Genomic DNA, 26212 nt, shown 5'->3' on the forward strand with positions numbered 1-26212 from the left:
TCGATAAATAACTCTTACCAATGTTGGATGCTCTTTGCTGGATCCAAGAACCTCTCACCAATATACTAATAGCATCATTTATTAACAACACAACACTATAACCTTTCCTTTTTGCCTATCTTTCTTAAATGTCGAATACCCTTGAAAATGTAGTTCCTGGTCTTGGTCACCCTGCAGCCATGTCGCCATCATAGCAATTATATCATACCTGTTTAACTTCTCGTTGTGTCAGCAATCCATCTGCCTTGTTGTGAATGCTGCGTGCATTTAGATAGCGTGTTTAATTTTGTCTTTTTAACAATCTCTTTTGTATTTTGACCCGAATTTATGTTGGCCTATGCTTCCATTGACTTCTGATTTTGCATACAATTTTTCTTCCTGTCACTATCAGCTTTGTTTCTCTTCTATCCAAATTACTTCTGATTTCCACCCACTCAAACAGCACTAGCAAATCTCCCTGCAAGGATATTGGGCATGTCATGCTAAAAGTGTAATCTGCCCTCGTTGTACAGGTTCCACCGACCCCAGATCTCACAAATCTAAAGCCATTTCTCCAACATCATCGCTCCAACCACATGTTCATTTGTTCTATCTTCCTATTCCTATATCACGAGTAGATGGAATTGGGAGAAATCATGAGATTACTGCCTTTGAAGCCTTGCTTTTTATATGTCTTTCCTAATTGCCTCTTTTAAAAATTATTATTCATGGAATGTGGGTGAGGGTGGCGGAGATAGCATCCCTGACTACCCTTGAACTAAGTGGCCATTTCAGAGAGCACTTAAGAGTCAACAGCATTGCTGTGGATCTGGAGTCACATGTAGGCTAGACCATGTAAGGACAGCAAATTATCTTCCCCAAGAACATTAATGAACCGGATGGGATTTTAGGACAATCAACAATGGCTCAATGGTCATCATTAGGAGCGTGCTGTGCCCGACTCAGGAAACGAGAGGCCTCTTATGAGATCACGTGAGGTGTTGTAATCTGGGCCCAGGTTTGCATATTCAAATGTGCAGCCAGGTTAACTTGAATATGCTCTCGCTGGAGTTACCCAAGGCACGGAATCTAACTCCCGCACCCGTGACCCCAAGCGAACATAGTTTAGCACTGGGGCACATGGGGCAGGGATACTCGCACTTGTGGGGTCGCCCAGGCGTCCCCCCCGCCGCCGAGTGGTCACGTTCAGGTCAAGGTGGTATCCTGCCGATGCCACCTGGGCACCCTGGCAGCTCTGCTAGCCTGACAGGCAATGCCAGGCTTGCAGAGCCAAGGTGCCATCATGCCAGGGATCAGGCCCAGGAATGTCCTGGCCTTATGAGGTGGGTTGCAGGGGACTCACTGACCTCCTTATAAGCGAGTTGGGAAGCTTGGGGGTGGTCCGAAGACCATGGTGGGGGGTCGGATCTCTTCCTGCGCTGGGGTGGTGAGCTCCTTAGTGCAGGAAACGGTGCAGCTCCCCCCTCCCCCTTGTTGAGGTCCCAAAAGGAAGCAGTGTCTAGTTTAATAGCGCGGGTTCCTCAGAAGAGTGCAACTATGGTCAAATCTGGCACCATGGGTGGCTGTTTTCATTCTCACAGCACAAGTTTCTGCAGCTGCGACACTTCCTCTGATCACCTAATCAAAGTCAATGACTTCTCATGTGTTGCAGGATGGGCCCTTGTGCTTTTGAGGGTTGCATTTTAAAGCAAAATGCTTTCCATCGAAATGCATGGAGACCAAAGCAGGCTTGATGCTCATTCTCCCCAAAAAATAGTCAACCTAAAGGGCACTGACCTGATACTCTGTTTCTCTCCATAGATGCTACCAGACCTGAGTATTTCCAGCATTATCTATTTTTATTTCAGATTTACAGCTCTCTCGGTATTTTGCTTTTGTGTCAACTTAGATATTTTCCAAATGCTGTAAATTACTTAGAAACTTTAATCACTTCCACTGTTATTTATATATATTAAACTTTTAAATGCTAATGTTCATATAGTGCACAATATACGGTGTTTAATGATGCCATATGGTTAGGAAATTCTTGTAAAGGAGTAGTTTTATTGGAGGTAATGCATTTTAAAACCACAATCCAAAGATATGCAGGTTGGGTGGATGGGCCATGCTAAATTGCCCCTTAGTGTCCAACGGTTAGGTCGGGTTATGGGGAAAGAGTGGGGAGGGGGCCTGGGTAGGGTGCTCTTTCAGAGGGTCAGTGAAGATTCAATGGGCCAAATGGCCCCCTTCTGCACTATAGGGATTCTACGATAAGTTTCTATGAAAATCATACAGAACTGCTGAAATCCATGGATAATTCATTAAACGAATACATCGCTTAGACAATAATAAACGTGGAATTCTAGGAATTAGATATAGAAAACAAATTGAAATCATGACAAGATAAACAAATGCAACAAAATACATGCATCCTCCTCTTAATCATCTTTCGAGCAACAACTATTTTACTGACTTTACCATTTTGTCTGATTCCTATTTTGAATATCGTGGTCTGCACAATTAACTTGTGTGTACACACAGTGCTGTTCAACAAGGTCGCATCAACTAGTTGTATAATAGGAAAATGACTTACTTTCTCCACAAATTCATTGGTTTTTCAGGTTCTTTTTCAATCCGGCCCCATGCAGCAAGGAATGCAAATGGCCAAGCCAGCAACATCATGAAAGCAGCTAGCAGGAGACGAATCGGGAACAGAGTCACAGTCATGATCGCTATCTGCAAAATTTAAAATACACATTGTTGGAATACAAGACAGTAATATTCTGGTCCATGAGTACGTTCCACTAATATTTTAATTCAACGTAATAATTAGATGTTTAAAAGTTCTATCAAGTTTTTTTTTAAAAATAATTTTATTGAAATTTTTCGATACAAACATTTACCCCTATTACATTTTAAATTATAACACCACCAGTCCCCCCTGGAAAAACCTCCCCACGCCCTCCCCCGCGCACACCCCCCTTCCCTCCCTCCCCCCCCCCCCCCCCTCCCCCCCCGCGCTATCAGTCTAGCAACCAAACCGTTTTTCCCTTCCTGCCGATGGCCTCGGGCAGTAATTGCCCGCGACCCCCTGCTGACGTGCTCCCTTCGTTGCTATCCCCCCCGCCCCCCCCCTCCTTCCCCCCCCCCCCCCCCTTTTCTCCCCGGGTTGCTGCTGTTTCGGCCTCCAGTTCCTATCTCTGATCCAGAAAGTCAAGGAAGGGCTGCCACCGCCGGAAGAACCCCTGTACCGACCCTCTCAGGGCGAATTTGATTCTTTCCAATTGGATGAAGCTTGCCATGTCGTTTAACCAGGTGTTAACACTTGGTGGCCTTGTGTCCCTCCACTGAATCAAGATCCTTCTCCGAGCTACCAAGGACGCAAAGGCCAATATTCCGGCCTCCCTTGCCTCCTGTACTCCTGGCTCCACCCCAACCCCAAAAATCGCTAGCCCCCACCCTGGTTTGACCCTGGTTCCCACCACTCTCGATACCGTCCCCGCCACCCGCTCCCAGAACTCCTCCAGTGCCGGACACATCCAGAACATATGTACATGGTTCGCAGGGCTTCCCGAACACCTGACACACCTGTCCTCACCCCCGAAGAACCGACTCATCCTAGTCCCCGTCATATGGGCTCTGTGCAGCACCTTAAATTGGATGAGGCCCAACCTTGCGCACGACGACGACGAATTGACCCTCTCTAGGGCATCCGCCCATGTCCCATCTTCTATCTGCTCTCCCAGCTCCGCTTCCCACTTGTCTTTCAGCTCCTCTATCGGTACCTCCTCCACCTCCTGCATTATTCTGTAGATGTCCGAGACCTTCCCTTCTCCGACCCAGGCCCCTGACAGCACCCTATCACTCGCCCCTCCATCGGGAAGCATGGGGAATCCTTCCACCTGTCGTCTGGCAAATGCCTTCACCTGCAGGTATCTAAACGTGTTCCCCGGGGGGAGTTCAAATTTCTCCTCCAGCTCTCCCAGGCTCGCAAACCTCCCCTCTATGAACATGTCCCTCAGTTGCCTGATGCCCGCCCTGTGCCAGCTCTGGAATCCCCCGCCAGTGTTCCCCGGGACAAATCTGTGGTTCCCTTTCAGTGGCGCCGCCATCAGACCCCCCACTTCCCCCCTGTGTCGCCTCCACTGCCCCCAGATTTTAAGGGTGGCTGCCACTACCGGACTCGTGGTATACCTTGTGGGGGGGAGCGGCCATGGTGCCGTTACTAGCGCCCCCAGGCTTGTATTGCCGCAGGACGCCCTCTCCATACGTTTCCAAGCTGCCCCCTCCCCCTCCATCACCCACTTGCGCACCATCGATGCGTTCGCCGCCCAGTAGTATCCGGAAAGATTGGGTAGCGCTAATCCTCCACTGTCCCTACTCCGTTCCAAGAAAATCCTTCTCACTCTAGGGGTGCCATGCGCCCACACATAGCCCATAATGCTGCTAGTTACCTTCTTGAAGAAGGCCCTGGGGAGGAAGATGGGCAAGCACTGGAACAGAAACAGGAACCTCGGGAGGACCGTCATTTTGACTGACTGCACCCTCCCTGCTAGCGACAGCGGTACCATGTCCCACCTCTTGAACTCCTCCTCCATCTGCTCCACCAGCCTTGAAAAGTTCAGCTTGTGGAGGGTCCCCCAGTTCCTTGCCACCTGCACCCCCAAGTACCTGAAGCTCTTTACTGCTCTCCTAAAGGGGAGCCGCCCAATTCCCTCCCCCTGATCTCCCGGATGTATCACAAAGACCTCACTTTTACCCACATTTAATTTATATCCCGAAAAGTCCCCAAACTCCGCTAGTATTTCCATTACCTCCGGCATTCCCCCTTCCGGATTCGCCACATACAACAACAAATCATCCGCATAGAGTGATACCCGATGCTCCTCCCCTCCCCTTGTCAGTCCTCTCCAACCCCCTGAACCCCTCAGTGCCATCGCCAACGGTTCGATCGCTAATGCAAACAGTAAGGGGGATAGGGGGCATCCCTGCCTGGTACCTCGATGGAGCCCAAAATACTCCGACCTCCTCCCGTTTGTAACCACACTCGCCATCGGGGCCGAGTACAGCAGCTTCACCCACTTGATAAATCCCTCCCCAAACCCAAACCGTTCCAGCGTCTCCCACAGGTATTCCCACTCCACCCTATCGAATGCCTTCTCCGCATCCAGTGCTACCACTATCTCAGCCTCCCCCTCCACTGCTGGCATCATAATTACATTCAACAGCCTCCGGACATTTGTATTAAGTTGTCGTCCCTTTACGAAACCCGTCTGGTCCTCATGGATTACCCCTGGCACACAATCCTCTATTCTGGTTGCCAGGACCTTTGCCAACAGTTTGGCATCTACATTCAAGAGGGAGATAGGCCTGTAGGACCCGCACTGTACAGGGTCTTTGTCCCGCTTCAGGATCAAGGAGATCAGGGCCTGTGACATTGTCGGGGGCAGAGCCCCCCCCTCTCGCGCCTCATTGAAGGCTCGTACCAGCACTGGACCCACCAAGTCCACATACTTCTTATAAAATTCCACCGGGAACCCATCCGGCCCCGGCGCCTTCCCCGCCTGCATCTGGCCTATCCCTTTAACTAGTTCCTGCAGCTCTATCGGCGCCCCCAGCCCCTCCACCCGTTCCTCCTGGACCTTTGGGAACCTCAATCTATCGAGGAAGTTCTCCATTCCCCCCCTCCTCCTGGGCGGCTCAGACCGGTACAATTCCCTGTAGAAATCCCTGAAGACCCCGTTCACCCTCTTGCCCCTTCTGCACTACGTTCCCTCCCTTCTCTCTCACTCCCCCAATCTCTCTGGCTGCATCTCGCTTGCGCAGCTGGTGTGCTAGCATCCTGCTCGCCTTTTCCCCGTACTCATAGACCGCACCCTGTGCCCTTCTCCATTGCGTCTCCGCCTTCCTAGTGGTCAGTAGGTCAAACTGGGCCTGTAAACTGCGCCGCTCCCTCAACAGCCCCTCCTCTGGTGTCTCCGCATATCTCCTGTCCACTTCTATAAGTTCCCCCACCAGTCTCTCCCTTTCCTGCCTCTCCTTCCTTTCTCTGTGTGCCCTTATGGAGATCAGCTCTCCTCTGATCACTGCTTTCAGGGCCTCCCAGACTACCCCCACCTTCACCTCGCCCGTGTCGTTCGTGCCCAGATATCTCTCAATGCCCTTCCGGACCCTTCCGCACACCTCATCGTCCGCCAGCAGCCCCACATCCAGGCGCCACAGCGGGCGCTGGTCCCGTGCTTCCCCCAGTTCTACCTCTACCCAGTGTGGTGCATGGTCCGAGATCGCAATGGCCGAGTACTCAGTGTCCTGCACTCTCGAAATCAGCCCCCTGCTCAGTACAAAAAAGTCTATTCTGGAGTACACCCTGTGGACGTGGGAGAAAAAAGAATACTCCCTCGCCCTTGGCCTGCCAAATCTCCAAGGGTCTACCCCCCCCATCTGCTCCATGAACCCCCTTAGCACCTCCGCCGCTGCCGGCCTCCTATTCGTCCTGGAACTCGATCTGTCCAGCCCAGGGTCGAGCACTGTGTTGAAGTCCCCCCCCATGATCAGGCCTCCTGCCTCCAGACCCGGAATGAGGCCCAACAGGCGCCTCATAAAACCCGCGTCATCCCAATTCGGGGCACATACATTTACCAGCACCACATTCTCTCCCTGCAGCCTACCCTTCACCATCACGTACCTACCCTCCTTATCTGCTACCACCTGCGCCGCCACGAACGACACCCTCTTTCCCACCAAAATCGCCACCCCCCGGTTCTTTGCGTCCAAGCCTGAGTGGAACACCTGTCCCACCCACCCCCTTCTCAGGCGCACCTGGTCTACTACTCTCAAGTGAGTCTCCTGCAACATTGCCACATCCGCTTGCAGTCCCTTTAGGTGTGAAAAAACCCTTGATCTCTTGACCGGTCCGTTCAGCCCCCTCACATTCCAAGTAATCAACCGGGTCGCGGAGCGACCCGTCCCTTTCCCCTGCCTATTAGCCATGTTCTGTCCCCTGTTCGCCCCGGGTCGACCCTCCCCTTCTAACCCGTTCCCCATGGCGATGGCCCCCCCCCCCCTCTCTCCTCCCGTTCTTCCCTTCCCGTCCTCAGCCTTTCCAGCAGCAACCCGGTATCCCCCCCTAACCCCCCTTCCCTTCCCCCCCCCCCCCCCCCCCCCCGGCTAGGACCCCTCCTAGCCGCAGTGTATCCACCATCGTACTCCCGAGAGTCAGCTGGTTTTCGCTGACCCGGCTGCCCCTGCCACACTCCGACTCCTCCCGATCCCCTTGCCATCCCTCCCTGACCCCGCTTCAGCGCGGGAAAAACCGCCATTGCTGGCCACACCCCACTCTTCTCTCCTCCCCCCTCCTCCATCCCGCGCGCGGGAAACAGGGGAAAGCCCGCGCTTTCGCCCGGCCACACCCTACCCCGCCATCTTCAATTCCACCCCCGTCCCCATCCACACCGATAACAAAGCCCCCTTAAAACGAGAGGAAGAAAAAAGAGAAAAAGAAAACACGCATAACCCACTTGCTCCCCCCCCGTCCCGCCTCCCCAACTTAACAATATAACAATATAAATAACAAATCGCAAATAAATACATAAATACATAACTATGCCTGCATAACTAAATAACTAAATAACTACCCAATAATAACGTACTTAACCAACAGTAACCATAACCCTTAAAGAACAGATCAAAAAACAGTAAAAAAGCCCCCCCTACAACAACAATAATTAAGGGAAGTTGGCAACGGGAAGAGACACATAAAAAGGAACAAAGAAACCCCCCATAACACAAGTTTCAAAGAAACCAAACGATCCATCAACTTAAACCAAGTTCCGACCTGGCCTAAGAAAGACATGGGCCACTTGATCAGTCAAGGGTACTCGGGCGGCCTCGACCGCCGGCGTTCCCAAGTTCTAGTTCAGGTCCAGCTTTTCCTCCCGAACAAAAGTCCATGCCTCCTCTGGGGTCTCAAAGTAATGGTGCTGGTCCTTGTAGGTGACCCACAAGCGCGCTGGCTGCAGCATTCCAAACTTGATCCTTTTTGCGTGCAGCACCGCCTTCGTTCGGTTAAACCGGGCCCGCCGCTTTGCCACCTCCGCACTCCAGTCCTGATATATCCGCACCGTCGAATTCTCCCATTTGCTGCTTTTCTCCCTCTTGGCCCACCTCAGCACTTTCTCCCGATCGCAGAAACGCTGGAACCGCACCAGCACCGCCCTCGGGGGCTCGTTTGCCCTAGGCCGCCTAGCCATGACCCGATATGCTTCTTCCAGCTCCAGGGGCGATGGACCGGCCCCCTCTCCCATCAGGGAGCTCAACATCTCCGCTACATATTTCGGGAGATCAGGCCCCTCCAGGCCTTCTGCTAGGCCCAGGATCCTCAAGTTCTTCCGCCTCATTCGCGTGTCCAGCTCCTCAAAGCGGCTCTGCCATTTCAGGTGGAGTGCCTCGTGCACCTCCACCTTTCCCACGAGGACCGTGGCTTCCTCCTCCCTCACCGCCATCTCCTGCTGCAGCTCTCTTATCGACGCCTCTTGGGTCGCCTGGGCCCCCATCAGCCTTGTGGTCGTCGCGTTCATGGACTCTAAGAGTTCCACTTTCAGCTCCGTAAAACACCGGAGGAGAGCGGCCTGCTGCTCCTCCGCCCATTTTCTCCAATCTTCTAGTGCGCCACCGGCCGCCATTTTGGTCCTCTTCCCCCGCTTTTTTTGGGGAGCTGCTGCCGCTTTTTTTGTCGCCCCTCTCCGAGTACCGACCATCAAGTTGGTCTCACTCTCCTCAGGGAGCCTTCCCCCACCGGGATTCGTCTTTACAGTACCGTCGGGGCCCTCCAATCGGCCCTTAAACACCTTTGTCGCAGGAGCTGCCAAATGTGCGACTTAGCTGGTCATAGCCGCAACCGGAAGTCCAGTTCTATCAAGTTTTTAAACAATATATTAGAGATAAGCTGAAAAGCATACAATTTTAGCTGCTGGAGCTTGAACCACTCGCAGATGGAATGACAGCATTTTGTGCGCTCAAGTGACCATACACCAGCAGCTTCATGAACTACTATGGAAGGAAGAGAATTTTTTCCAAACTAACCATTATACAAAATGCATCAACTTTTACACTAGCACTGAGAAAGATAAATCAAGTAGAATTTGCAATTGAAGCATTATTACATGCAAGCCCAATACAATGGAGGGTCAATTTTTGTTTGCAATAGAACACCCAAAGCAGAGAAGAAAAATCAACACTGCAATATGAGCAAACATCACAAACTTGCAACTTGGCATAAATACTTAAGTGTTGGCACTGGGTTATTCACAACAGTTCAACAAAAAGGGTTTTTATTACAATAATGCAAATAATCCATAGAATGACAGGTCCCAAATAGTTCAAAATTCTTCACATGAAATAAATTGCTTTAAAGTGTGCTAATATTCAATCACTACTATTTTGTTTACAGCAAATGCCATTTATCGAGTTTTGGATGATAAAAGCAAAGAAAATTGTGAGGGGCCTGGATAGAGTGGGTGGAAAGGGCCTATTTACTTTAGCACAAACATCAGTGTCTAGCGGGCATAGATTTAAAGTGATTGGTGAAAAGATTAGAGGGAAGTTAAGCAAAATGCTTTCATCCAGAGAATCACGGGGCTCTGGAACTCTGCTCATCACAGACTCATAGAAAAGTTACAGCACAGGAGGCCACTCAGCCCATCTTCTCCATGCCAGCCCGAGGACACCCAGGTGCCCATTCAATCCCACCTTCCTGCACCCTTTCTATAGCCCTGTAGCTTGGAGCAGTTAAGGTGCAGATCAAGGTACCTTTTAAAAGACTTTAGGGTCTCTGCTTCCATCACCAACTTGGGCAGCAAATTCCAGACTCCCACTACTCTCATAGAAACATAGAAAATAGGTGGAGTAGACCATTCTGCCCCTCGAGCCTGCACCACCATTCAATATGATCATGGCTGGTCATGTAAATTCAGTATCCCACTCCCGCTTTCTCTCCATACCCCTCGATCCCTTTAGCCGCAAAGGCCACATTCATCTCCCTCTTGACTATATCCAACAAACTGGTCCCAACAGCTTTCTGTAGCAGAGAATTCCACAAGTTCAGAACTCAGAGAAGACGTTCTTCCTCATCTTAGTCCTGAATGGCTTACCCTTATTCTTAGACTGTGACCACTAGCTCTGGACGGCCCCAACATCGGGAACCTTCTTTCCTCATCTAGCCTGTCCAGTCCCATCAGGATTTTATATGTTTCTATGAGATTCTCTCTCATTTTTCTAAATTCCAGTGAGTACAAGCCCAGTCGAACCAGTCTTTCTTCATATGTCATAGTCTGGTGAACCTTTGCTGGACACTCTCAATAGCAAGATGTCCTTCCTCAAACTAGGAGACCAAAACTGCACACAACACTCAAGGTGTGGCCCTGTATAACTGCAGCAAGACGTTCCTACTCCTATACTCAAATCCTCTCACTGTGAAGGCTAACATGCCATGAGCTTTCCTCACTGCCTGCTGGCCTTCAGCGACTGTTCCATCATGACACCCAGGCCTGGTTGCACTTCCCCTTTTTCTAAACTGCCATGATGATAATAATCTGCCTTCCTGTTTTAGCCACCAAAGTGGATAGCCTCATATTTACCCCCATTATAATTGCATTTACCAAGTATTTGCCCAGTCAGACAGCCTGCAGCCTCTTTGCATCCTCCTCACAGCACACTGCCAGCCAACTTTGTGTCACCTGCAAATTTGGAGATACTGCATGCCATTCCTTCATACAAATCATTGATATATATTTTGAACAGCAGGGGTCCCAGCACTGGACCCTGCGGTCCACTAGTCACTATCTGCCACTAAGGACCCGTTTATTTCCACTCTGTTTCCTGTCTGCCAACTAGTTCTCTATCCATGACAATTCATTACCCCAATACCATGAGCTTTCATTTTGCTCATTAATTGCTTGTGTGGGACCTTGTCAAAAGCCTTTTGAAAATGCAGATACACAACATCCACTGGTTAACTCTTGTCCACGCTACTGGTTATATCCACAAAAAATTCCAGAAGATTTGTCAAGCAAATCTATAGAAGCTTTTGCAGTCAGTTTTTATGTTTTCTGCAAGTTTACTCTCATATTCTATTTTCACGTAAAAAAGTTTTACACCTGCCATTTATCTTGAATCTATGTCCCTGGTTCTAGAATTCGCCACCAAGGGAAGAATTTTATTCTGTCCACCATATCTCTTTCCCTCATAACTCCCTGAAGGAGCTACGCTCCGAAAACTGGTGATTAAAAAAAAAACTGTTTAACTTTAATCTGGTGTTGTAAGATTTCTTACTGTGTCCACCCAGTCCAATGCCGGCATCTCCACCTCAATTTTGTAGACCTCAATTAAGTCACCCCTCAGTCTTTTTTGTTCCAAGGAAAATAATCCCAACCTATGCAATCTCTCCTCATAGCCACGCTTTCCTAGCCCTGTATGCCATGAGTTTTCACTTTCTTGATCAATCTGCCACATGGGACTTTGTCAAATGCCTTGCTAGAATCCATGTACACCACACCCACTGCACTACCTTCATCGACCCTTCTTGTAACTTGCTCAAAGAATTCGATCAAATTTGCGAGGCAAGACCTTCCATTAACAAATCCAAGCTGACTATCCATGCCTTTCAAGGTGACAATTAATCCCATCTTTCAGGATTGGTTCGACTAATTTGCTCACCACTGACGTAAGATTAACTGGTCTACAATTATTTGGCATTTCTTGCAATCCCTTTTTAGAAAATGGTACCACGTTTGCATTTCCCCATTCTTCCAGTACCTTGAAGCGGTAGGAGAGGCAGAAACACTCTACTTATTTAAGGGGCATATAGATATGTACGTCCAGTAATTTGCATTGCTACAGATGTTGGAAGTAGCATTGGCTGGGTGGTTCTTCGGCCACTACAGACACAATGAGCCAAGTGGCCACTTTCTGTGCAGTAAACTTTCTATGATTCCAATGCAAAGAGTTGGGAATCAAATAAATAATAATCACGGGAAGTGTTCAGCAGGTCAGTTATTTTCTGTGGGGAGAACAGACAATGTTGTGCTGCAGATATAACCTTGCAGATGCTTGGGATTAGAACAATGCTGGCAGAGCGCAGTCTGCATTGTCAGACTACTTTGTTCTTCATAGGATCCTAATTTTACTATATTTGCCAGCTTTTCTTGATTCCATTTCAGACCTCAACTTTTAAAGATTATGTGCCTCTTAAAATATTTAAATTTATTTTAGAGTTCATCCTTTCGTCTCCCGTTAATTTCACTTTCGCAGCTTAGCCATAGCCTTTGCTTTCAATATTTTACAAGACATTCTACTTGCCCTTGTGTTTCTAAATGGTCTATTTTTCCAGATGCTTAAAGTTTATACCAGAAATATTGATCTCTCAATAAATGCTGGTTTAGCTCACTGGGCTAAATCGCTGGCTTTTAAAGCAGACCAAGCAGGCCAGCAGCACGGTTCGATTCCCGTACCAGCCTCCCCGGACAGGTGCCGGAATGCGGCGACTAGGGGCTTTTCACAGTAACTTAATTGAAGCCTACTCGTGACAATAAGCGATTTTCTTCTTTTTTTTTCCAAATGCTGGCTGAGCTGCCAAATCAGCATTTTCTGACATCTGGTGGCATGGGTTGAGGGAGGAACGTTGGCCATGACAATAAGATTTATATAGGCAGGGTTTGGTGGTACCGAGGGTCAGTTCCAATAACACACAAACTTCCAGTTAACTGAAATTCTGAGTCTCAATTGTATCATCCTTTACTCTTTGCACATGAATGAGCATTACAAGCAGAAAAGGGGCTTAAGTGTTTTCTGAGCTCAACCATCAAAACATCAAATTATTGTTCATCAGACAAGTAGAGGCAAAATGTTGATTGCATCCTACAAAAAAAATTTGAACTCTTGGACGACCTTGTCTTGACAACTTTCAATACTGCCAGAAAAAAAATGTAGTTGCCATCCCTCCATTCACACAAACAATAATGCAGAGGGAAAGATACTAAACAAGATTCAGGATCCGGCTGATAACTTGAAATGTGAGGGGGCTGAATGGGCCGGTCAAACGGGCCCGGGTGTTTACGCACCTGAAGGCGGACGTGGCTATGCACCAGGAGACGCACCTGAAGGTGGCGGACCAGGTTAGACTGAGGAAGGGCTGGGTAGGCTAGGTGTTTAATTCGGGGCTGGATGCAAAAAATCGGGGGGGGTGGCGATTCTGGTGGTAAAAAGGGTGTCATTAGAGGCGTCAAAGGTGGTGGCCGACAGTAGAGGAAGGTATGTGATGGTGAGCGGCAAGTTGCAAGGGGAGCGGGTGGTGCTGGTGAATGTCTATGCCCCAAATTGGGACGATGCGGGTTTTATGCGGCGTATGCTGGGCCGCATTCCGGATCTAGAGACGGGGGGCCTGATACTGGGGGGGACTTTAACACAGTGCTGGATCCCCCATTGGATCGATCCATGTCCAGGACGGGCAGGAGGCCTGCGGCAGCTAAGGTGTTGAGGGGGTTTATGGACCAGATAGGAGGGGTGGATCCTTGGAGGTTCGCGAGGCCGAGTGCCAGGGAGTATTCTTTTTTTTCCCCATGTGCATAAAGCCTATTCCCGGATCGATTTTTTTGTCCTGAGCAGGGGGCCGATTTCGAGGGTGAAGGATGTCGAGTATTCGGCCATAGTCATTTCGGACCATGCCCCGCACTGGGTAGACCTTGAGCTGGGGGAGGAGAGGGACCAGCTCCCGCTCTGGCGCCTGGAGGTGGGACTGCTGGCGGATGAGAAGGTGGGTGGGCGGGATTGGGGGTTTATCAAGAGGTGCTTAGAGGCCAATGATAATGGGGAGGTCCGGGTGGGGACGGTTTGGGAGGCATTGAAGGCGGTGATTAGAGGGGAGTTGATTTCCATCCGAGCCCAGAGGGAAAGGGGAGAGCAAAGAGAGAGGGAGAGGTTGGTGGGGGAGATGGTGAGGGTGGACAGGAGATACGCGGAGGCTCCGGAGGAGGGACTGTTGGGGGAGCGACGTAACCTGCAGGCCAAGTTCGACTTGCTGACCACCGGAAAGGTGGAAGCTCAGTGGAGGAAGGCACAGGGAGCGGTTTACGAATATGGGGAGAAGGCGAGTGGGATGCTAGCGCATCAGCTACGTAAACGAGACGCGGCCAGGGAGATTGGTGGAGTGACGGATAGGGGAGGCAATGTGATGCGAAGGGGGGTGGACAGTATTGGGGTCTTCAGGGACTTTTATGGGGAACTGTACCGGTCCGAGCCCCAGGTGGAGGAGGGGGGAGGGGAGAGAGAAACGGGGCGCTTCTTGGATAGGCTGAGATTTCCGAAGGTGGTGGAGGGACAGGTGGAGGGCCTGGGGGCGCCGATTGAGCTGGAGGAGCTGGTCAAAGGGATAGGCAGCATGCAGTCGGAGAAGGCGCCGGGGCCGGATGGGTTTCCGGTCGAATTTTCAAAAAATGTATGCAGACCTGTTGGGCCCCCTGTTGGTTAGGACCTTTAACGAGGCAAGGGAGGGGGGGGCTTTGCCTCCGACCATGTCACGGGCGCTGATTTCCTTGATCCTTAAACGGGACAAGGACCCCCTACAGTGTGGATCATATAGGCCGATTTTGTTGTTAAATGTGGATGCCAAGCTGTTGGCGAAGATCTTGGCCACAAGGATAGAGGACTGTGTGCCGGAGGTCATTCATGAGGACCAACCAGACAACGTTTGTGAAGGGAAGGCAGCTGAACACCAATATACGTAGGTTTCTGAATGTTATAATGATGCCGGCGGTAGAAGGGGAGGAGGAGATAGTGGTAGCATTGGACGCGGAGAAGGCCTTTGATAGGGTTGAGTGGGGGTACTTGTGGGAGGTGCTGGAAAGGTTTGGGTTCGGGGAGGGGTTTGTCAGTTGGGTGAGGCTGCTATATGAGGCCCCGATGGCGAGCGTAGCCACGAATAGGAGGAGATCGGAGTACCTTCGGTTGTACCGGGGGACGAGGCAGGGGTGTCCCCGGTCCCCTTTGCATTGGCAATTGAGCCCCTGGCCATGGCATTGAGGGAGTCGAGGAATTGGAGGGGTCTGGTGCGGGGTGGGGAGGAGCACCGAGTGTTATTATATGCAGATGACTTGTTGCTTTATGTGGCGGACCCAGTGGAGGGAATGCCGGAGGTGATGCAGATCCTTAGGGAATTTGGAGGCTTATCTGGGTACAGGCTCAACCTGGGTAAGAGTGAGCTGTTCGTTGTGCACCCGGGGGATCAAGAGGAGGGGATTGGTAGGCCCCCGCTGAAAAGGGCGGAGAGGAGCTTTCGGTACCTGGGAGTCCAGGTGGCTAGGAGCTGGGGGGGCCCTTCACAAGCTTAACCTCACTAGGCTGGTGGAGCAAATGGAGGAGGAGTTCAAAAGATGGGACATGTTGCCACTGTCGCTGGCGGGCAGGGTGCAGTCCGTCAAGATGACGGTGCTCCCAAGGTTTTTGTTCCTGTTCCAGTGCCTCCCCATCCTTATCCCGAAGACCTTTTTAGAAGGGTCAATAAGAGTATTACGGGATTTGTGCGGGCGCATGGGACTCCGAGGGTGAGAAGGGTATTTTTGGAGCAGGGCAGGGATTTGGGGAGGGGGGGGCTGGCATTGCCCAACCTCATGTGGGTACTACTGGGCTGCCAACGCAGCGATGGTGTGGAGGTGGGTAATGGACGGGGCGGGGACAGCATGGAAGAGAATGGAGATGGTGTCCTGCGTGGACATGAGCCTGGAGGCGCTGATAACGGCGCCATTGCCGCTCCCTCCAACGATGTACACCACGAGCCCGGTGGTGGCAGCTACCCTCAAATTTTGGGGGCAATGGAGACGGCATAGGGGGGAGGTGGGGAGCTAGATGGAGTCCCCGATACGGGGGAACCACCGGTTTGTTCCAGGGAGCATCGATGGCGGGTTTCTGGGCTGGCACAGGGTAGGTATTAGGAGGTTGAGGGACCGTTTTGTGGATGGGAGGTTCGCGAGCCTGGGTGAGTTAGAGGGGAAGTTTGGGTTCCCCCCGGCGAACATGTTTAGGTACATGCAGGTTAGGGCGTTTGCCAGGCGGCAGGTGGAGGGATTCCCTCTGCTGCCCCCACGTGGGGTACGGGACAGGGTGCTCTCCGGGGTGTGGGTTGGAGGGGGAGGATTTTGGACGTGTACCACGTCATGCAGGATGTGAATGGGGCCTCGGTGGAGGAGCTCAAGGGTAAATGGGAGGAGGAGCTGGGTGAGGAGATTGAGGAGGGGACGTGGGCGGATGCCCTGGAAAGAGTGAATTCCTCCTCTTCCTGTGCGAGGCTTAGCCTCATACAGTTCAAGGTGCTGCACAGGGCCCACAAGACTGGGACGAGGATGAGTAGGCTTTTCGGGCGCGAAGACAGGTCTGCTAGGTGCTCGGGGAGCCCAGCGAACCACGCCCATATGTTCTGGGCATGCACCCAGAACATATGGGCCACTCCCTGCCCCAAGTATAATCAAATAGTGTCTAAGTTACATTCCTGAACGTTTCTGAATTTTGAATGCTTGTTAGTCTTCTACAGCAGGACTAATCTCCTTCCAGGAACATAACCTAGTGTTGGAACAACCAATAAGTAACCTTAAACAATTTGCACATAACCTGCTCATGTTTTCAGCAAAGGGAGCCAAAATAGCTAACTAAACAAATCCTTCCGATGTCAATAGCGCACCTCAAGCTACATGTTAATGCTAACACGTGCCTCCAGAGACTCCATCAGCAGAGTTGCCAAAGGATTATAGAGAGGAGGGAAATCTGCTTTTGAGTTTGCTTTTACATCAAGAGTCAGTTAGCTTTGCTAAGCAGAGCTGTAACTCTTTGTTTGTTCTCCAAATAAGAGAGACAATCACATTAGGAACAGTTAATTTTTCGATAAATATTATGAGGTCTGTCATGGGTTTAGCGGCTGGAAAGAGGTCAGCACAGAGTGCATTGTAACCAGAGTGCAAATGTTGGGAATGGGGAATGTGATATAGATGGGAAAGGGGGTGCTTTCTTTCCTCCAATACTTGTAGTAGTTTACGTAAACTTGATGCTTTATTTAAAAATTTTCTCCAGCGTTTTAGGGCTTAGTGCAAGGGGAGGATTTTATGGAGAAGCCGGTGGCCTCACCTGCCATCTGGGGTGCCTTGCCTCCTCCGGGAAGGTCCAATGGTATTAAGTGCCTTTCAGATTCAAGCGGCCAGTGACGAGATAGCCCTAGGATAGCCCCAGGGTCGGAAATCCCATCCACCAAACCAAACAAGGCCGGCAGCTCTTTTGCATCACCAGGGAGATGGTAACTGCTGCCAGAACAAAACGAGATCCAGGACTGAGGAATAATTCAGGGTAGAGCTAAGTCATGGCAGAAGAGGATTCATGGGGCGGGGTTGGCAGAAAGCTGTGCCTAATTAAAAGACGAGGTGTAGGTCCTTAAGCTTCTATCGAACTTCACTAAAACAATGCAGTAGGCTGAGAAGAGAGATGCAAGCTGAAACAAGGGGGAGAATTAAAATGACAGACCACTAGAAGTTCAGGGTCATACTTAGAAACTGAATGGAGGTGTTACTCCAAGCAGTCACTTTACGTTTGTTCTCCAAATAAGAGACAATCACATTAGAAGCAGTTAATGAAGATTACTAATTTGATAGAAGGACACGTAAATCGCTGCTTTACATGGAAGGAGTGTTTGGGCCATGAATGGTGAGGAGAGAGGAAGTAATAGGGCATGTGCGACATTATGTTTCCATGGAAAGGTACCTTGGAAGGGGAAGGGCTGTTGGGGTAACAGAGGTACAGGGTATGTTTTTCATTACAGTGGAAGCAAAGCCTTTGGAATGCCGGGAGGGGAAAGGAACATGTTTTGATAGTGGAATCACGCTCGAGGTGGTTGAAAATGACCCACTGAATACAGAGGCAGGCGAGGTGGAAGGTGAGGGCAAAGGAACCCCTATTGTGGGTTCAGGAGGGGAAGGTGTGAGAGAATTGTTGGAAATGTGATAGACAGTCAAAGTCCCCGTCAAGCAAAGTAGGGAAGGAAACCTCAGCTGAGGGGAAAAAGACAGTATCTCAAAAGTGCTTTTGTGGAAAGTTTGATCATCTGAACAGATACAACAGAGATAAAGGAACTAAGAATGGAATGGAACCCTTACAGGGTATAATGTGTGAGGGAGTTAAGTAGGTGTTGGGGTCAGTTGGCTTATAACAAAATAAAAGCAAAATACTGCAGATTCTGGAAATCTGGAAAAAAAAAGTAAAATACTGGCAAAAAGCAGCAGATCTGGCAGCACCTGTGGAGAGAGAAAAACTTTGAGTCAGTGTGACTGCTTCAGAGCTAAAGAGCGGGAGAAATATGATGTATTGTTTAAAAAGGGGTGAAGCAGAATAGGTCAGGGATAGGTGGGAGCTCAGGAGAGATTTGACAAAGGTGTCATGGGCAACAAACAAAGCGAGCATTAATGATAGTGTTAAAGAGTAACTGTGCTGATAATGGCATTAAGATAAGATAGCAAAACATGCTGAAAGCATGGAAAGAGCTGGCGAGTTGTGGGCACTAGGCTTGTAGCCCTGCAAGGAGCTGAGGGTGGTCACTTCCTCCCCTGACTTTGATTACGCTCAGTCTGGCGACCGGCAGCTTCCTGTCCCTGCGCTCCTGGAATCCCGGACCTCAGCCTCCCCATAGTGTGGGCCTCTGGTGATTGTGGTGGAGGCTCCAGCATCAGTGCATGGCAGTGGTTTGCCCAGAGTGCGGACGCTGTAAAATAAAAATTGCTATGCAAATCCACAAAAAAGGTCCTGAAGAGTAAACAACACAATAGTGAAATAAAAGTGGGCCAACTTATAGTAAGGACTTCCTGTAGTTTGTTACACTATTTGGAGTAATCCCAAGGACTTAAGTCAATATTACGAAATAAGTGTCAGCAGCTGATCAATATAAATCGTACCTCATTTATTATACAGATTTTACTTTTGAGTGCTGCTATTTTTCACTAAAACGGTGTACTGCAATAACCATTTTGGAACAAATTAAGCTTTAAAAACAGCCCAAGAATTCCAGTAAAGCGCCATAACCGTTTACTTGCACAGCTGTAAAATGTCATACACAGGGGTTCTCCAAACTCCTCAAATTAGAAATGAATAAATGCATGAAAACAGAAAGCTTGTTATTATGTACAAACAGGAAAACTAACAACACAAACAGAATACAGATGCTGCTGACAAGCAACTAGCTCCCAGGTCAGCACTGAAGCCTTTAGGAATTTTCTTTAGCCACAATAAGAATTACTTTAAAACGTACCAGGGTCGCCAAAGAACAAACTTTCTATAATACTAGTATTGTGCATACAGTACAGAATTGGGAACATTGGTCCTCATTTTTGGCCAGCAGTGCTGCTGGCTGCACATAGTACCTGTACAGACTTGGATTGTTGGCTGCAGCAACAACTTCCTCTTCTTGCTGCAGTTTTCTGGAGCAGCACATTGCTGGTGAAGCCACACTTTAGCAAAATTACAAGCTGAAGTCATGCCCCTTGAAGTCACTCATCAGCTCAACTGCAGGCCAGTGCTTTCATGATTTTAAAATATTTTAAAACAGTTGTGGCACTTTACAATACTTTAAACACTTGTGACAAATCTCATGCAGACAACGGAGGATCTCCCCGCGTTTGTAGAATAAGAGTTCTCGTGGTGAGCAGGTGGAGCGGCCCACCCAGCTAGAGAATAGAGGTGAGACAAAGAAGGACAGAAACCAGGGCAGAAACCCTAGACACAGATGGAGAGAAGAGATAAATTGGGACACAGACACCAAGGCCGGGATTCTCCCCTACCCGGCGGGGTGGGGGGGGGTCCCGGCGGGACGGAGTGGCGTGAACCACTCCGGCGTTGGGCCTTCCCAAAGGTGCGGAATTCTCACCCCCACAACATAGGGTAGTGGCTCCTGCTCCGCCGGCCAGCGCGAACGGCCCTCGACGTCCCGCCAGTCGGGGCCGAAAGGCCTTCGCGGCCGGCGGAAGTCCGCACATGCACCGGTGCGTCAGCGGCTGCTGACGTCATACCGGCGCATGCGCAGGGGAGGGGGGGGGTCTCTTCCGCCCCCACCATGGTGAAGGCCATGGCAGGGCTGAAGAAAAAAAAGAGTGCCCCCACGGCACAGGCCCGCCCGCCAATCGGTGGGCCCCGATCGCAGGCCAGGCCACCGTGCCCCCCCCCCCCCCCTCCCCCGGGCCAGATCGTCCGGCGCCCCCCCCAGGACCCCAGCGCCCGCCCGGCCAATCCCGCCAGCACCAGACATGCTTTGATTCCCGCCGGCGGGATCGGCCTGTCAGCGGCGGGACTTCGGCCCATCAAGGGCCGGAGAATCGCCGCAGGGGGCCCGCTGACCGGCGTGCCGTGATTCCAGCCCCTGTCAATTCCCGGGTGGCGGAGAATTCGGGCCACGGCGGGATTGACACCGGCCCCGGGCGATTCTCCGACCCCCGATCTAGAAAAAAAAGTGTTAAATTACTGATCCCTAGCTACTGGCTCACAGTAGGAATGTGTGACACCAGTTAAGTGAGTGTGACCAGCTCTTCAAACCACTTCTTTGTTTGTATTGCAAAAGATCAAAAGGTGCTTTTGAAAACCAATATTTTGGGACCAATATTTCAAACAAAGTAAAAAATGTAAAGGAAAAAGTCATTTTGAAAAATCAGATAGCCATGATGTCTGGATATGGCTCTAAGGCATTCTCAGTCCAGTCAAATCTGCTTAATCCTCCCCAGGTGAGTTTTGCAAGAGAAATACTTTTTGAAATGTAGCCACCATTCTAATATAGTATCAGTCTCATCACAGTGTCAGAAATGTTGTGGGTTCAATACCCAACTGAGTACGTAAAACTGACAGTCTGCAGAGAGCAATGTACTGAAGGTGCTGGGCTGGATTGTCCGCTGGCAGCGGGGGGGGTTTCCCGACGGCATGGGACTGCCCCACAATGGGAAATCCCATAGAAGGGCAGCACAACAGAGCATCCCGCCAGCGGGGTGAAACGGAAATATGGCGCGGCGGGGTGGAGAATCCAGCCAGCTATCTTTTTGCGCGAGATGTTACACTGAGGCCTTATTTGGCTGCTCAGGTGGATGTAAAATATCCCATCATGTTCTGGCTAAAATTCACCCTTGAACAAACATCATTACAAAACAGATCCTCTGCTCATCATCTCATTACTGATTCAGCGATATTGCCTGGGTAAATTGGTTTCGATATTTCCTGGATTACAACAGTAATGACACTTAGGCTCTCTGGATCATTCTGAAGTCATGAAAGGTGCAGCCTAAATTAAAAATCATTTTCTTTCTCTGCATGTCTTATCTACTGGCAAGTGGATTTGCAATACAGTAGTTTCTAGTCAAGTGTGAGGTGGAGTGGGTAGCAAGGTGGCACAGTGGTTAGCACTGCTGCCTCAAGGCACCGAGGTCCCGGCTCTGGGTCAATGCCCGTGTGAAGTTTGCACATTCTCCCTGCGTTTGCGTGGGTTTCGCCCCCACTACATAGGGTAGTTGGATTGGCCAAGCTAAACTGCCCCTTCATTTGAAAAAAATAATTGGGTCCTCTGAATTTATAAAAAGTAGTGAGGTGGAGATAGGAATGGCCTGATGAGTCATAAGTGAATACAGATCCCATGAAGTTTCACAGCTTCAAATTAAACAGTCATAGAAGCAACCTGCTGATCACCACCTACAACCCTAGAACTAACAAAATAACCTACTCCCTCGTGATCAATTGGGGAAAGCTCCAACGGTAGCATGAAATCATTTTGAGTGGAGGACTCCTTTTAATGGTGGATCGGTAATTATAGATTTGGCAAAGCCCTCGAAGACAGGGGCTACTAGACTTGGCGTATATTAGTGGGAGGTTAGTCCCTCATGGATATCTTGTGTGCCCTCATATTTCTCAACTTGTTACAAAACTGTCTCACTGTAGAACAGTAACGCCTGCATACTCCTCATGAAGATCTTGTCGCCATTGTGGGGAAATCCTCCAGAATGTAGCATTGCACCGCACTTGAGCGCGATACAATGTTAGATCACGGGTGGGCCAAAATCAGGGAACTGCACCGGGCGCCGATCGGTTTGCGATCTAACTTGCCTGTCCCCACTGGCGAGAACCAAATCCCGCCACGGTGTGGCAAAAAAACAACACCAATTAAAGCCAATCTCCATTCCATTAACGGGACGACCCCATATCCCGGGATTCAACCACCAACCCAGAAAGCGGCCACACGGGTGCCAATTAGTACACCTTTTTAAAAACATAAAGCCTCAGCACTGGGGACATTCCCGCGACCAGAGGGTGGGTGTATGCACTGGTGAGGGAGCCAGAAACCGGTCCAGGAAACATTGCCAATGGGTGTGTGGGGTCGGTGCCCAGATCCCCTGCTGCAGCCGAGAGTGCATGGGCAGGGTGGCTCGAGGGATGGTGGGGGTGTACCAGACTTGAGGATGACAAAGTATCCTGAGCAGCTAGATCGGTGGAATCAAGTTTAAAGACTGCAGCAAGAACCAAACAGATGGCTTCAGTCTTGCAAGTGTGGCATTAGTGAACCAGGTGGGCAATAGGTCACAGTTACCTTTCAAAATCAGCTCTTTTGATTTCAAATTTTCTTTCAAAAAAACTGAATTTATATTCTCAAACTACATTGGTAGGATCTGCAAAGGCCTCACATTTACTAGTGCAGATGCTGCAACATACTGAGACCTATAGCCACTATATTACTGTACCTTGCCAGATGGTAAATAAGAATGCACAATACCAATGGGAAAGAACTTTCTCAGTACCACATTTGGTAATGACAACTTGTTCAGTTTTATTATTTAAACTGCCATTTCGCAGCTGTTCAGCTAATTTGCTTCCTGAAGGAGACACCAAGCTCGACCCAGTATAGTTCTTCTGCCAGCTTCCCCGTTAATACACCAAAAACTTCAAATCCATTTCAGTAATTTTGAAATGTTGATGTTTTTGGCCTTTGGCAAAACTATCATGACAAAAATAAAGTGCGTAATTCTGGCTAGTTTAAGAAAACTCAACATTCCATTAACTTCAACATAAAATATCTGCTCAGCGGACTCTTGACTAAACACTAGCACAGTGGATAGCACTATTGCTTCACAGCGCCATAGACCCGGGTTTGATTCCTGGCTTGGGTTGCTGTCTGCACGTTCTCCCTCGTGTCTGTGTGGGTTTCTTCTGGGTGCTCCAGTTCCCTCTCACAAGATGTGAAAGACGTGCTTGTTAGGTGAATTGGACATTATGAATTCTCCCCCTGTATCCGAACAGGCGCTGGAATGTGGCAACCAGTGGATTTTCATAGTAACTTCATTGCAGTGTTAATGTAAGATTATTTGTGACACGAATAAAGATTTTTTTAAAAAACAAACAATTTTAATGAGGTATTTTTGGCATTACAAACAACAGTATAAAAACAATGTACAAAGAACAATAAACATAGTACAAACACACCGACTCCCATCCCTCCAAGACCCGCCTATTTTTTCCCCTATTCTATGCTACCCTAGCCCCCTCCTGGCTGACGATTAAATCTCCGCGAAGAAATAGATGAATGGTTGTCACCTCCGGGCAAACCCCAACACTGACCCTCTCAAGGCGAACTTAATTTTCTCTAGGCCGAGAAAGCTCGCCATGTCGGTTAACCAAGCCTCCAACTTCGGGGGCTTTGAGTCCCTCCAAGCTAATAATTTTCGTCTCCGGGCTAACAGGGAGGCAAAGGCCAGAACAGCTGCCTCTTTCTCTTCCTGGATTCCCGGATCTTCCGACACCCCTCTGGACTGATTGCCATCCTTGTTTTCAATACTCTGGACATGACATCCGCAAACCCCTGCTAATATCCCCCAAGTTTTGGCACGCCCAGAACATGTGGGCATGGTTTGATGGCCCGCCCGCACCTTTTACACACCTGTCCTCCATCCCAAAGAATCTATTCATCCGGGCCACTCTCATATGGGCCCGGTGTACCATCTTGAATTGGATCAAGCTGAACCTTGCGCATGCAACGATTGCGTTGACTCTGCTCAACGCATCCGCCCATAAGCCGTCCTCCATCTCTCCCCCAAGCTCCTCCTCCCACGTACGCTTCAGCTCCTCTGTCTGCATCTTCTCCGCCCCCATTAGTTCTTTGTGGATGTCCGACACGCTCCCCTCTCCTCCCTTCCCCTCCTGGACCCCTTCCAAATCCACCACACCTTTATTTGATATGGGGCCCAAAACTGCTCCCTATATTCCAAATGGGGTCTGATCAGAGCCTTCCAGCCTCAACAGTGCATCTAGTCCTCTCAAAGAATGCTAACACTGCATTTGTCTTCCTAATAGCCAACTGAACCTGCATGATAACATTGAGAATCCTGAACTAGGAATTCCAAGTCCCTTTCTGATTCAGATTTCCAAAGCCATTCCCCATTTAGAATATAGTCTGTGCCTCTGTTCTTCCTACCAAAGTGCATAACCACACACTTTTCTACATTTGTATTACATCTGCCACTTCTTTGCCCACTCTCCTAGTCGGTCAAGTCCTTTTCCAGTCTCCTCGCTTCCTCAATGCTACCTGTCCCTCTACATATCTTTGTGTCATCTGCAAACTTAGTAATAATGCCCACAGTTCCCTCTTCCAGATCGTTCATGTATATCATAGATCATAGAATTTACAGTGCAGAAGAAGGCCATTCGCCCATCGAGTCTGCACTGACCCATGGAAAGAGCACCCCAAGCCCACATTTCCATCCTATCCCAGTAACCCCACATAACCGTTTTGGACACTAAGGGCAATTTAGCATGGCCAATCCACCTAATCTGCACATCTTCGGACTGTGGGAGGAAACCGGAGCACCCGGAGGAAACCCACGCAGACACTGGGGGAACGTGCAGACTCCGCAAGTGACCCAAGCCGGGAATCGAACTGGGACCCTGGAGCTGTGATGCAACTGTGCTACCCACTGCTACCTTGCCACGATATTGTGAATAGTTGTGGTCCTAACACTGATCACTGCAGAACACCACTAGTCGCCGGTTGCCAGCCTAGAAAAGTCCCGTTTTCCCCCACTCTCTGCCTTCTGCCAGTCAGCCAATCCTCTGATTGCCAGTACCTCACCCGCTTGGTTATCAATCTATCTACTGCTGTCTTCAAGATAGTAAGAAGTCTTACAACACCAGGTTAAAGTCCAACATGTTTGTTTCAAACACTAGCTTTCGGAGCATTGCTCCTTCCTCAGGTGAATGAAGAGGTAGGTTCCAGAAACATATCTATAGACAATTCAAAGATGCCAGACAATGCTTTAAATGCGAGCATTTGCAGGTAATTAAATCTTTACAGATCCAAAGATAGGGGTAACCCCAGGTTAAAGAGGTGTGAATTGTCTCCAGCCAGGACAGTTGGTAGGATTTCACAAGCCCAGGCCAGATGGTGGATGAATGTAATGCGACATGAATCACAGGTCCCGGTTGAGGCCGCACTCATGTGTGCGGAACTTGGCTATAACTTTCAGCTCGGCGATTCTGCGTTGTCGCGCATCCTAGAGAACACTTACCCGGAGATCAGAGGCTACATTATCTTGGCTGCTGAAGTGTTCCCCGACTGGAAGGGAACATTCCTGCCTGGTGATTGTCGCGCGATGTCCGTTCATTCGTTGTCGCAGCGTCTGCATGGTCTCGCCAATGTACCACATAGAAGATAGAACATAGAAAAATACAGCACAGAAAAGGCCCTTCGGCCCACGATGTTGTGCCGAACATTTGTCCAAGATTAAGAACAAATTAATCCACACCCCATCATTCTACCGTAATCCATGTACCTATCCAATTGCCGCTTGAAGGTCCCTAATGTTTCCGACTCAACTACTTCCACAGGCAGTGCATTCCATGCCCCCACTACTCTCTGGGCAAAGAACCTACCTCTGACACTTCCCCTTAAATCTATGTCCCCTTGTAATGGTTTGTTCCAGCCGGGGAAAAAGTCTCTGACTGTCTACTCTATCTATTCCCCTGATCAAGTCTCCCCTCATCCAGGGGAGCACGGTGGCACAGTGGTTAGCATTGCCCACTACGGCGCTGAGGACCCGGGTTCGAATCCCAGCCCTGGGTCACAGTCCGTGAGGAATTTGCACATTCTCCCTGTGTCTGCTTGGGTTTCACCCCCACAACCCAAAAGATGTGCCCGGTA

The 26212-nt window shown here is 49.7% G+C and overlaps 1 protein-coding gene across 1 annotated transcript in view; it reads right to left on the bottom strand.

Annotated features, from left to right (window-relative positions):
* Positions 1–26212, bottom strand: part of LOC119966027 (lysophosphatidylcholine acyltransferase 1-like) — a 275907-nt gene that overhangs the window by 189553 nt on the left and 60142 nt on the right. The window contains exon 2 of the mRNA XM_038797177.1: positions 2573–2715. Coding sequence (XP_038653105.1) covers positions 2573–2715 — 143 coding nt within the window. The remainder of the gene's footprint in view (positions 1–2572; positions 2716–26212) is intronic.

This window comes from Scyliorhinus canicula, chromosome 5, assembly GCF_902713615.1.
Source record: "Scyliorhinus canicula chromosome 5, sScyCan1.1, whole genome shotgun sequence".
Classification (NCBI taxonomy): domain Eukaryota; kingdom Metazoa; phylum Chordata; class Chondrichthyes; order Carcharhiniformes; family Scyliorhinidae; genus Scyliorhinus; species Scyliorhinus canicula.